The 13,324-nt window shown below is 40.3% G+C and overlaps 2 protein-coding genes and 1 gene segment (V, D, J or C); all 3 read left to right on the plus strand.

Annotated features, from left to right (window-relative positions):
- Positions 1 to 951: 951 nt before the first annotated feature.
- On the plus strand, positions 952 to 4,648 carry tp53rk (TP53 regulating kinase). The gene is made up of 2 exons (XM_026344687.2): positions 952 to 1,405; positions 3,707 to 4,648. The coding sequence occupies exons 1-2, from the start codon at positions 1,201 to 1,203 to the stop codon at positions 4,192 to 4,194; spliced, it is 693 nt and encodes a 230-aa protein (XP_026200472.1). The 5' UTR covers positions 952 to 1,200; the 3' UTR covers positions 4,195 to 4,648.
- A 1,655-nt stretch (positions 4,649 to 6,303) lies between these two features.
- On the plus strand, positions 6,304 to 10,641 carry LOC113151763 (natural cytotoxicity triggering receptor 3 ligand 1-like). The gene is made up of 4 exons (XM_026344686.1): positions 6,304 to 6,645; positions 7,770 to 8,102; positions 8,221 to 8,326; positions 10,560 to 10,641. The coding sequence occupies exons 1-4, from the start codon at positions 6,351 to 6,353 to the stop codon at positions 10,567 to 10,569; spliced, it is 744 nt and encodes a 247-aa protein (XP_026200471.1). The 5' UTR covers positions 6,304 to 6,350; the 3' UTR covers positions 10,570 to 10,641.
- LOC113151779 lies at positions 10,627 to 13,070 on the plus strand. The segment is given in 4 exon segments: positions 10,627 to 10,646; positions 10,735 to 10,895; positions 11,817 to 12,134; positions 12,496 to 13,070. Coding segments are annotated over 4 exon segments (849 nt in total).
- Positions 13,071 to 13,324: the final 254 nt, after the last annotated feature.

Genomic DNA, 13,324 nt, shown 5'->3' on the forward strand with positions numbered 1-13,324 from the left:
AAAATGTTACATTGTGCCAAAGCTCAAAGCACACTTTAGGTTGCGCCAAACAGGATAAATATTTATTGAACACACTAAAACTAAATGTTTTTTGAGCATAAACGTGAATAAAAACACACAGGAATATTATCACAGAATAAATAAACTTCAACTTTATCAAACTTAAAATACTTTGCTCTCCATCAAAACATCTCATCAAAATTATACTAGTATAATAAACTAGTATAGCATACAACTATGAACATGCTGCAAAAATAAAAACAAAACAAAACAAAAAACAAAAAAAACTAAAAAAAACTAAATAAAAAAATAACAAATGAAAACATTCAGTTTTCTTTGCTCTTGTGACAATTTAAAAAAAATAAACTTATATTTGCTCTCTATAAAAATATCCCCTGTCAAAATCATACAAATTATTCAAAATATGAGCATGGTCCAAAAAACCCTGGAAATGTAAATAAAATTTGTGCTTTTCAATAAAACAATTTAAATAACAATTCAAAACATTCAGTTTTCTTTTTTATCAGAGCTTTTCCTGGCAACAAGTTGGTTTAGGTTTGGTGTAAAGATCTGTGTTGTGGAGATTATCCTCATGTTTTATAATAAATAATAATAATAATAGATCGATATAAAATTATCTCGAGGGCCGGATATAATTGTGTTTGACATCTATGCTGTAGGGTCATACTACTGCTTCTATTCTTAAAGCACTGTATACTGCCAACCGCATTTCATTATATAGCACCATGATTCAAACATATGTCAGGCATCATAAAAGACATCAGCATACCTGTTTATGAATCATTACTATCCAAGCAGATATTTTTAAAAGTTCCTTATACCAGCTGTAAACTGAGAAGATTAGTTTTAGTAACATATTGCTACTGGAATAAACTTAACTCAAAAAGACCTACCCGCCTCTGCACGCTCAGCAGCCTCACTCCCAACTTTCAAAACCTTGAACCTCATGAAGCGGAAACAGATCTCCCTAGAGCATTTTACTTTTAAGTTTCTCCTTGGCTTAGATATTTAGTTTGCCTTGTACATTGTAAGTCGCTTTGAAAAAAAAGCGTCTGCCAAATACTGACTGAACCTGAATGTGTGTGCTCGTGTTGGCCGCTAGGTGGCAGCATACAGGACGCTAACAGAGGAAGCAGACAGCAGAGGAAAGCGGAAGTAAACACGGCCCAGGAGAGCAGCATGGCGGTGCCAGAGTTCCTCAGTAAAGCAGAGTTACTAAAACAAGGAGCAGAAGCTCGAGTGTACCGAGCGCAGTTTCTAGGAAAACCGACGATAGTCAAAGAAAGGTTCCCGAAACGGTACAGACACCCGGTGCTGGACGAAAAACTGACCCACCGCAGGACGGTGCAGGAGGTCCGCTCCATACTGCGCTGCCGGAGAGCAGGTAAGGGTAGCGGCAGAGCTGCGGCGGTGTGAGCCAAGCACCCGGTGCAGGAGCGGAATGAGACCAGTGTGGGAAATACAATAGTAGCTACATCGACGAAGTAGCGACGTTAATTTAGTTCCTCAGCTGGTCTCAGACTGTCATGCTGCACCCCCTGTAGTCTGATTGATGTCTGCTGGTGTCATAGAAATATCTGACGCTGAAGGGAGGTGTGGTGATGCTTAAACATGTCTTTCTGTATTAAAATAACAATGCATTTATGGTTATAAAACCAAATACTGAAGTTTACAAAATGCATTTTTTACCACTTGCTTCACGTTTGGATCAGGTTTGATTTGTTTACTTCAGCGCAACTGATCCAACTAAATATATTTTTTAAATGAAAGAAAGGAAGAAACATCTATATGTTAAAATCAGTTAATAATTAAAATATAATGTCACAATAGTGAAAAATGCAGACCACAACTGGTCTCTTCAGATCACCTTTTATGTCATAATGGCTAATAATAACAGAATGAAACACTAGCTGCAGCTAGTGTGTATGTCAAATGTATTTTTTTTTTTAATAAATTAAAAAGTGAACACCACATAGTTGGTAGTCAATTTATAATATATATATACTGTATATATACTGTATATATAAATAATAATAATAACGCCAAATCACAACAGATGTAATCTCAAGGCACTTTACAGTGTTGACGGATTAAGACCTTACAAGATATTACTGTATACAGACTTATATAGAATACCTAACAGACCCACTTGAGGAACACTAGGCAACAGTGAAGAGGAAAAACTCTTTTAATTTACTTTAATGGAAAATAACCTCCAGCAGAACCAGGCTCAGGGTGGACGGCCATTCTAATTGACCGATTGGGGTGAGTGGAAAGAGGAGAGAGAAAAGAACAGCAGGCAACAATCAGGTTGGTAGTACCAGTAATTGCACTTTGGAATATACAGCCCCAAGGCCGAGGATACCTGAGGAAAAGTACGGAGAAGAGGAAACACAACTAGAGGAGAGAGAAGACACAAAGTTAGTGACATGCAGCTGTGACATTGGAACGGATAGAGGAGTGCATCAGTAGAGGTCCCCCAGTAGACTAATCTATAGCAGCATAACTAAATAAGTATAAGCTTTATAAAAAAGGAAAGTTTTAAGTCTAGTCTTAAATGTAGAGAGGGTGTCTGCCTCCAAAACCTGAACTGGGAGCTGGTTCCACAGGAGAGGGGCTTGGTAGCTAAAGGCTCTGCCTCCCATTCTACATTTGGAAACTCTAGGAGGTCTTTGAGATAAGATGGAGCCTGATTATTAAGTGCTTTATAAGTGAGGAGAAGAATTTTTAATTTAATTCTGGATTTTACAGGGAGCCAATGAAGAGAAGGTAAAGTAGGAGAAATATGATCCAATTCCAGTCAGAGCTCTGGCTGCAGCATTTTGAATTAATTTAAGACTTTTTAAGGAGTTATTGGGACATCAACTAGCTTGAACATCTGTGTGAATTGACATTTTGTCACTTTATTCTTCATTTGATTAAAGCTGTTCTAACCACTTGAATCACTGAAGAGAGATTTGGCCAACCCGGCAAGATGACTGGGTCATGACTGTTAATGACAAATCTTAAAATCTGAAAGCTATTTGTAATTAGTTTAAGTGCTCTGCAGTTGGCACTGGAAACCCATGGTAAACACAGGATAGATGTAATGAGATGTAATAAAAACGTGTGATTATTTACAGTATCACAATATATTACACTACTATTATAATAGTGAAACTGTATGACCAGATGTCAGTCAAAACACAGCCCTGTGTTATGTTATGCTATCTTTTTAAATCCTGTTGTGGCAACATTTTGGTAACAGCTATGAAAATAAAATGTAACTATGGTTAAAACCTTTCCAAATCAGATTACACTACACACTACAGTATACAAACCAATTCATCTTCACCTGAAAATGAGTCTGGTTATTGTTTTAGTACAATTTGAGTCTTGTATCTCATAAGGCCACTAGATGGTAGCGCACACTAATACTGCCTCATTGACATCTTGCCTGAAAAATGGTTCTAACATTTAAGTAAGAGTAAGTACAGGCAGTAAGTTAGTAAATGAGTCTGGTGATCTTCTTCTCCTCTATTCTATTCTAGAAATCCTGAGAAGATTTGTAATCACAAATAATTACAATATACAGAGTAGTCCAGTCCACAGGTTAATAAGATTAATCATTTACTTTTTAAAACTTTAGAGGCCAAAATCATAGCCTTATCAGCTGTTAAATCAGAACACCTTCTCTTCTCTGCAGGCATATCTGCCCCTGTCATCTACTTTGTGGACTACAACTCCCACTGTATTTTCTTGGAGGAAATCGTGGGCTCCTCTACTGTGCGTGACCACATTGCATCCACCCAGTGGTCCGAGTCCTGTAAGGAGCAGAAGCTAGAGCAACTGGCTGAGCACGTGGGCCAGATATTGGCCAAAATGCATGACGAGGATGTCATCCACGGAGACCTGACCACCTCCAACATGCTGCTGAGACGTGGCCCGAAGGATGTAGCGTCTGACATTGTCCTCATTGACTTTGGGTTGAGTTACATCTCTGCTCTGCCGGAGGACAAGGGGGTGGACTTGTACGTGTTGGAGAAGGCTTTCCTCAGTACCCACCCCAACACAGAGGAGCTGTTCGAGAAGCTGCTGAAGAGCTACGCAGCGTCGTCCAGGAAGTCGTCAGCAGTCATTAAAAAACTTGACGAGGTTCGGTTGAGAGGGAGGAAGAGGTCCATGGTGGGATGATGATCCCTGCTGTGCAGAGTGACAAGCCTCTATGAGAGCATCCTAGTGTGTAAAAACGAGGGTTGTGTGTGAAGTCATGACAAAATGAAATGATGTGTAATAAAATGAAGGTGTTTTCATCTTTTGTGGGTTGATCTAATAAAAACAATCAACACTGTAATGCAGTGTGTGTTAAACAAAATTGGACATACGAAGTGAGACTACTCCGTTATCACTAGCACACTCATCAGCTGCCTCGTGACCAGTTTGACTATCACATTAACCGACCACGTAATGTAAAATGTTGAAGTGACATATGACCGTTTTCTCAAACCATCAGACAATTTCAGCATCACCTACAGTACTTCAGACTAACCGGCGGTGAAACAAAGCTTATATGCAGCTTTCATGTCTTTTCTACTTCGTCAGCACTTTAGTTCCCTACACCTTGATGTAATTGCTTACTGGCATATGTTCCCTCACACTATATTAATGTGCTCTCACCTCAATGATGTCACTGCAAAGGTAAATTAAACTAACTACTACAGGAAGTTACTACTCCCAGTTTAGACATTTTGTACTTAAGTTTTCACTTGCCTTTGCACAAAATTAGTTTTTTTTCCAGACTCCAGAGTGGTATTTACACAACAAATCGGGGAAATTTGGAAAAAGAATAAACAGGAGTTAAACTTAAATCAAATAGTCATAGGAACAAGTGAGGTGTGGGAAGGTGACCATAGAATAGGCAGGGATGGTTACAACTGCAATAAATTTGTAGTGTGACAAAACACACTTTGATGTAGCTGGTTAGTCCATTTTGCTGAAATTTTATTTCTCTACGCGGCTGGACTCTGAGCACAGGGCCCGCAAGAGGATTTCACCATGATTAAGTCTGTTTCTGATTGTTTGGTCAGAGACATTCATACCATTGTCCTGCTGGAGGTCATTTTGTGGGACTCATCCTGTTCCTCCTGGAACAAAGTAGCAGATACCAGTCATGCTGATGATCTTCTACTCCTGGTCAAAACCTCTGCTCTCCTAGAATAACTGTGTGTCTCCTCGATTCTCATCCATGCATCAAACCTTCTGGCAATTACACGCATTGAAATAGTTACACTGACCTTAGCTAAATGCAGAACTAGTGAAAAAACTGTCATAAAACATGAGGAGGGAAGAAATGTTAGTGGCTTTTCACCTGTAAGAACTATTTTGGGGATCATCTCATTGTTACTCCTCTTGTTCACCTGTTGTTATTTTGATTAACACCAAAGCTGCTGAAACTGATTAACAACCCCCTCTGCTACTTAACTCACCAGATCAACATCCCACTAGTTTTACTTGATATTACTCACTAGTATAACTTGATCCTATACTGATTAAACGTGTTCCTTTCATTTTCTGAGCAGTGTATTTCTGCCAGTCCTGGGCTGATATTTCTCCACACTCCACCCCTCTTAAGAAATCTCTTATGGATTAATGAAAGCAAAAAAAGCAGTAGTGGCTTTCACACATGGACTTTTTCCTTTTTAGTTACATGTGACTCAGTGTATGTGAAGGGCTGTGATAGTGAGTCGGAGCTGTGGATTTCCATCTGTGGCTGTGGAACTAAACTGGCCCCAGAAAAATTAGTATGATGAATGAGCTTCACAGTGTCCACCAGTTGTAATTAATATAGACGATTCATGTTGGAGACACTGTTATCTGTCCTCTTATAGCTAATGTGTTTCTGCAGGCTGACATGCAATGAGGCTGCAGCCGCTGGTCAAAGTCCATAGGGAATTACAACAGCAACCAAACCTGATTAGGTGTCAGGTGGTTAACAGCCAGGTGAATGTTTGCTGGCCGCAGCCAAGCCCTACTCTACACAATCAGCACGTGTTCATCGGTGAAGGCAGTCTGAACTGTGTGCACACAATTGTGTGTCAAAGTTTGCTTTCAGAATCCGTTCACTGTGTGCTGACAACGTGACGTCTGAATCCCAATGGAGCGCTGACAGAAGATGATATCTATGCTAAAGATTATAGTTATTGTTTTGAACTGTAGAGGTAAGTGCAGCTAACTCAGCAAACTCTGTCTTTTAACGAATCATTGTCTTGTTTTATGCAAACTTTTCTTCTCTCTCATGCACTCCAGTTTCCTCAGCCGACACCACATGGGACCACAGTGTGTTAGTGGGCATGGACATGACTCTCAGGTGCCTGTTTGACAGTCAGTCCAAAGTGTTGGAGTGGAGTGCTCTTACTGTCGAGTGGAACGTGGTGGATAAACATGCAAAGAAGAGCATTGTTTACACTTTTGAGGATGGAAAAGCTCACAAAAACAAAGACAGCTTAGTGGTGGATGAACTGGGGTTGCTTCAAAGCAATGCATCTCTGCAGCTACGTAATGTGACTTTGGCAGATGAAGGGATGTACACCTGTAGGATCATCACGCCTGTGGTTTACACAGAGACTACTTCAGTGGAAGTGCTGGGTATTCCTCTTTTTGTTTCTACTTGAGTCTGATCATAGCTCCTCTGAGAGCTCCTTTTGGTGAGGCATTGCTCACTAGACATATCCTTCTTGGGTGGAGCAAACTTAAAATATTTTAGTTCCAGATATGTGAATACCTGACTCCAATTAGCTTTTAGGGACGTCATCATTCCAGAGGGTTCACATACTTTTTCTTGACACTGTACATTTAATTACTAAATATGTGGTGGTTACAAACGTTTAATTTTATTTGTTTAGCACTAAATCACAACAGATACCATATCAAGGCACTGTACAGTGGTTTAACACCTTACAAAATATAAGTGTACACAGGATTATATAGAAACCTAACAACCCCACTTAAGCGAGGATTACGCAATAGTGTAGACCAAGAGGATGAAGCACAACAAGGGGAGAGAAAAACACAAAGTTAATGACATGCAATGGCAGCATTTGAAAGAAGAGAGCAGAGAGGAGAGGAGCTCAGTTTATCAGTAGAGGTCCCCCAGCAGACTAACCTTTAGCAGCAGAACTAAGAGCTGGTTCAGAGTCACCTGATCCATCTCTAACTATAAGCTTTATAAAAAAGGAAAGTTTTAAGTCTAGTCTTAAATGTAGAGAGGGTGTCTGCCTCCAAAACCTGAACTGGGAGCTGGTTCCACAGGAGAAGAGCTTGATAGCTAAAGGCTCTGCCTCCCATTCTACATTTAGAAGTAAACCTGCAGTCTGAGAACAGAGGGTTCTGCTGGGAAAATATGGAACTACATAACTACATAATTTATAGTTATTATAATTATCCAGAGACAAAAAAAAAAAACAGAATCAGAAGTCCAAGGAACTGTGGATGCAGTTGGGGGTGCAGGATCTGCTCAAGTGGCATGGCTAAGTGGCATTGTATCAGCTCTATGAAAACTGCCATGATCAAAACTTCTAAACTTCTAAATGTTTATATTTGTAGACACAAACCAATCATTGATGTCACCACAGGTCTTTTGACATTGACATCTGATGGCATGATTGATCAACCTGTGGTCAGGACAGCAACAAGCAGCACAGCAGCAGTTTTTAAACTGTGTCATGTACTGTAACACCCAGAAAGACTCTGTGTTTGTCCTGTTCCTCCAGCTCAGCCTTTGGTGTCACTCCCAGAAAAGGCAACAGTGACAGAAGGGGAAGAGAGGACCCTGCAGTGTGACATCACAGGCTTCTACCCAGAGAAACTGGCTGTGACGTGGCTCATCCAAAATGGTTCTAACATGGTCCTTGCAGGTGTAAGTCGATTCTCCCGCGTCTGCACTGAAATGGCCGTCCACAATCACAATGGCACCTTCTCCACCCGCAGTGGCATCACACTGCACTCTTCTGCAGTGAAAGATGGAAAGATTCAAATCATGTGCCAGGTGGAGCATCGGAGCTACAAGCAGCCGTACAACAGATCTGTTACACTGACTGTTCAGGGTGGGATTTCACTTTTTCTTATTTTCCAACCTCTGAATTCAAATCAGTGTCCATACAATTCCTATATTTACTCTATACTGTTTGTTATATAGCTCTTACAAATTCCTTTTACCTACAGCTCCATCACAGTTCCTGTACAGCGCTGTCACACTGGTGGCTGTTACCAGCACCGTCAGTTTGCTGACGGTGACCTCTGTTATTGGAAGTGCTCTGCTCCTCTACAGGTATTTCTGCAAAGGTACATTCCAAAATGTACGTTTTTGTATTTGGAGAGTTTCAATAAAAAAAATCTGTCATTTGTTTAAGGGGGTTAGTAAACAACAAAGAAATTGTTTGGTTCTCATTTGTGAAGCACTTTCTGAGCATTTTAACCAAAAATAGTTTGGTTCGAAACCACTGTATGAAAGACATACAAATAGGAACTGTAACAACACCGGCGGCATTGGTGGGAGCATACTAAACTTGTGAAATCCAAAGACATAATGGAGCCCTCTCCAGTCTAGAAGTTGTCAGTAATGTTCCTAAAAGCTTTTTGCCAGCTGCCAATAAACTACAAGGGAAGACAAAGCATGATAGAGAAGAAGTGTGCTGCTTTGTCATCTGAAGTAACTAGATGTTTAGTTTCAATAAGGACATATGCTGAATTTCAGAAGAGGCATAAAGACCCCTCAGTACAATTATAACACGCGAACTGCCCCTTGGTTCCACAGTCAGTCAGTCATGTGTTAGTTTGCTTTAGGGTGCTTGGTTCTGTGGTATCTGGGTGGAACTAGTTAAAGGGCAAGGACTGAACTGGTTGAAAAGCCTTATGAGATTGTGAAGCTACAGTGAAGCTGCACTTGTCTTCGATAGGTTATGTGTTAAGTGAAAAAATGAACAGTGTGATATGACACCTACCTGTACACTGATCAGCCACAAAATAATAACCGTGATTGACTTTGAACACGGCTGCTGCATATGGATCAGAGCGCCCACGCTGACCCCTGTCTGCCAAAGCAACCACAAGGTTCTTTCAGTGTTGTGGTTTAGTTTACTCTTGTCTTTATTGAGAACAACCATAAAAACTTCATAGTGCTAGTGGAAAATTTGCGTAAACACTTAATAATGACCTCCAAAGGTTCGATTGGAGTCAGGAATTAGCATACCTGGAAGAAAATGATTTTGAGGGTGCGGACTGGAACTGACTGACAAAAAACATTCAAACTTTTTGAGTTTGCTCTGCACAAGAAGAATACCTTCAGAGTCTTCAGAGTATGTCTAATCAAGAATTGTTAATTTAAATAAAGCTGGAAAGGGTTACAAAGTGATGTCAAAGACTTTAGAAATTCCCCAGTCTACAGTTAGGCAAATAATCTACAAATGGAGACACTTTGAGACTGTGGATACTCTACCAAGAAGTGGGTGGCCACAGTAGATAAAACATTGAACAAGCAGGGGGTCTACAGCAGGACACCACGAAGGGAGCTGCTACTAAAATGAACATTACTGCATGCCTGAAGCTTGAAGAGCCTATTGACACTCCACAGCAGTATTGGCAAAATGTTTTGTGGACTGTTGAATATGTTTGTACTGTTTGGTCAACTAGTAATTAATTGCAAAGGTTCACATAGTTTTTCCACTAGCACTATATTTTATGGTTGTTCTCAATAAATATTTAAATATCAGAATGTTTTTATGTTTTTATTTAGGCACATTATATTTGTTAATACTCTTGACTTGGATGAAGATCAGAACACATTTTTGTGTCACATTAATGCAGAACATTCCAAAGGGTTCACATACTTTTTCTTTCCCCTGTAGTAATCGTAGCTGTGCGTGACGGTAGATGTATTTTAGGAGGAGTGTGATGTATATTTACATGTAGCCACGTCTCCTACAGTCTCTTCCCTGATCACCTTGGTGATGTTGCAAAGATGAACACTGTAATGGAAAAATTTGATACTAAAAGTTGACTCTGGTGAGAGCTGAGACAAAACCACAATGTCAGATTTGTTTTCTGTACTTTATTTCCTTGCAAAGAAAGGCCAACAGTCAGAGTGGTCTGCAAAGTGAAGCACAAGATAGCGAGTGTGTAACAAACATTTATTATACTCCTGCATACGTGGGAGGTTGTGACCCTGAAAGAGAACAGGAACAAAGAGGACTGTCTGGGAACAATGAGATATGGCTATAGAGAGACTGCATTCTTTGACATGGCAGTAGAGTAATGTTAGCTCTATGTTGTTACATGTTTTAAAGGATTAAATGGGTCCAGCAGTTGAGTAACTGGCATCATTAGTGGAATAGTCAGAAAGTGACTCCAAAAAGTGTTTGAAAACTCACAGTTAGGTGGTTCTGATGTGTCTCACATACCTACAGTGTCCCTGATACATTTCCAACTGGGCAACCTTGTTGACCCACCTTCTCTCTCATTACTTTGCTGTGAAACTATCACTTACCTCCCATTTCCTTCCACAGCGCCACCTAGTGTTTCCCAAATCAGCCAAACCAGCATCATTTTCGCTGAGGTGCCAACTGACCTCAAATGTACCATCCAAGGAGCCCGCGAGCGAGAGATCACAGTTAAATGGTTTAAACTAACGAGCAGTGCAGAGTTCGCTGCACAGTCAGAATCAGTTTCTCTCTTGGTCAGTGAGGATCTGAGCGAAGAGGCGTCTCTCCAGTCAGATGGGAAACACCACACATCTGTCCTGACTGTGTGTCTGACTGTGACTGAAGACCTGGCTAAATACCAGTGTGTGGTGATATGCAGAGGTCAGAGCATCAGCAGAGAGACCACGGTCAGGGTGAAAGGTGAGAAACAGTAACATATTGTGTTCATGTCACGTTTGGTGAACATCTCGACCAGAATCAGTTGACTAACTTCATTAGTAACCCCCGGCTTTAAGCCATTTACGTTTTTATACAAAGTCAAACTAAACCCGACAGGCTGAATTCAAATACAACCTTAATTGGATACAGCAGACAAATCAAGTAAGTAGTCTTCAATCAAACTTAGCAGATTTCTTTTCCCTTCACATTTCTGTTGGAGCCATTTTGAACCAAATTCAGTACAAAGACAACATCACCAAGCCAGTTCCAGTGCTGGTTCAGAACCAGTGCTAAAATTCACATTTTAAAAGCCAGAAAGCTGGACCAGAAAAACTGGTTCAAAAGTGGCACCAAGTCTTTGCTGGTTTAGAACCAAGAATTATCGTGACCACCAACTACAATGTTGTGGTAAAGCTAAAAATCTGGGTTACATTCATTAGATTAGAAACATAATGTAGTTGATGCTAATAAGCTAGTTTTGTACTAAAAATAGAAAGTTTTCAACATCAGTCAATATTTTAGATTCTTGAACATTGGAAGAATTAAGAAGCTGGTTGTCAAGTTGTGACAATTGAAAGAAAATATTAATCTTAGGATGAACCTAGATATTTATGTGGCATTCATGAAAATATTTAAGTTGATTCTACAAAATTCCTGTGGAAGTATACAGTTTAGAAAACACTGCTACTTTTTTAATAATAAAAAAAAAACGTTTCCTGTTGTAGAAAATTCATAAAACTGTTGACTGATATTAAAAGAGTTTTAAATAGGTTGAAGGAGTACTCAAGAAACAACTCAGTAAGACCAATTACTTGAAGTTGAAGATATTTGGAGTCTTATGCAAGACAATTGTAGTGGAGTGAAAAGTATGATATCTCCGCCCTCTCCTCTCACCACCATCAGTGGAGCCGTCTTTCCTCCAGATCTCCAGCATCCCTCAGATCCCCAAGGTGGAGAGGTTGTTGGTTCTCTGCTGTCGTGTGGAAAACTTCTATCCCCAAAACATCTACCTGGAGTGGTCCAGGAATGATGGGGAGCAGGTCCACACTGTCACACACTTTGGACCATTCTCTGGCCCAAACCACCTCTACAGTGTGTGGAGTAAGATCCAGCTGGTCATGGCCAGAGAGGACGAGAAGGCCGTCTACACCTGCCGCATTTATCACTCCAGCTTTCCTGATCTAGGCTACAAAGACGTCCTGTACCACATCAACACTCAAGGTAGTAACACCAAAGTTATCAGAGACAACACACATTAATTAACATCAATTTGATGTCAGTGTTTCAACTGTTTAATTTTCATCTGCAGTAGCAGCGCAGGTAAAAGTTAAACAAGAGAAACACAAAGCAGGCAAAATAAGTGCTTGTAGGAAATCATAAGTCTGCTACAAGGCATGCATCCACACACACACAAAGAGAACACTTTTATTCTGCGTGTGCACATGCTCCTAAAAGAATAGATGATTTGTTGGTTGTGAGCTTTTGTACAAACAACTACAAATCTCAGAATGTATTCCTGTGGGAATGTTGTATTTAGTAACAGGTATCAGCACGTGCACTGATCCCATGTCTGTTGAAACAGGAACTCCTCCTAATGTCATGTTCATCGATTGGGAACCACTGAGGGTGAATGAAGAGTGTACACTGCACCTGTGCATCAAAGACTTCTGTCCTGAGGACGTGTCAGTGACTTGGACTAAAGATGGAGAAATTGTTCATGCCGGTGTCTTCAACACTCCCCCCAGCCTGAACATCAATGGCCTCTATTCCATGTTCAGTTTTCTCAAATTCACTCCCAACACAGATGACCAGGGCTCCAAGTTCAGGTGCAGAGTGGTTCACAGTGCTCAGAAGGAGCCTGAGGAGCGATCCTTCACACTACCACACCTCCACCTAACAAATGGTGATGGGAACCATCATCCTCAAACATAAATGCATAAATCCCACTCTCCGATATAACCCATGAGTGTGCTAGTGGCACGATCTTCATGTTATATAGTAACAATAGTTATGACGTCTAATAGCCTCTCACTGTTCTGCTTCCCAAGACGCGCTACAGAACCTCAGGTGTGACAGCTAATAGGAAGAAAGATGCGAGCTCTGTCACTTTTGTTAGTGGATGCATATAATACATGAATAAATCACTTCACAAATTCACTGCACATATAGTTTGAAAATAGAATTTTGTCGGTCACATTGAGAACTTGTTAAGAGAAAACTGTGAAACAGCTAATCATATTGTCACACTCTACACTCATGCTATCTTGGCTGAACACTCCTGACAGAACTCCTTTCATTTGGAATAAACTGACACATTAGATATAGTTTATACATATATAGTAATACTTTTTTTTTTTAAGCACAAGTAACTATAGTATTTTGCCTGACCTTACAGTGCAGTTGTGTTGCAT

This window comes from Anabas testudineus, chromosome 5 (genome assembly GCF_900324465.2).
Source record: "Anabas testudineus chromosome 5, fAnaTes1.2, whole genome shotgun sequence".
Classification (NCBI taxonomy): domain Eukaryota; kingdom Metazoa; phylum Chordata; class Actinopteri; order Anabantiformes; family Anabantidae; genus Anabas; species Anabas testudineus.

What these genes read in the sequence shown, in the direction of transcription:
- tp53rk (XM_026344687.2), top strand. Translation starts at nt 1,201, where the DNA reads ATGGCGGTGCCAGAGTTCCTCAGTAAAGCAGAGTTACTAAAACAAGGA. An exon ending in ACTGCGCTGCCGGAGAGCAG is followed by an intron (nt 1,406 to 3,706) that starts GTAAGGGTAGCG and finishes TCTTCTCTGCAG; the next exon opens with GCATATCTGCCCCTGTCATC.
- LOC113151763 (XM_026344686.1), top strand. Translation starts at nt 6,351, where the DNA reads ATGGACATGACTCTCAGGTGCCTGTTTGACAGTCAGTCCAAAGTGTTG. An exon ending in TACTTCAGTGGAAGTGCTGG is followed by an intron (nt 6,646 to 7,769) that starts GTATTCCTCTTT and finishes CTGTTCCTCCAG; the next exon opens with CTCAGCCTTTGGTGTCACTC. An exon ending in TGTTACACTGACTGTTCAGG is followed by an intron (nt 8,103 to 8,220) that starts GTGGGATTTCAC and finishes TTTTACCTACAG; the next exon opens with CTCCATCACAGTTCCTGTAC.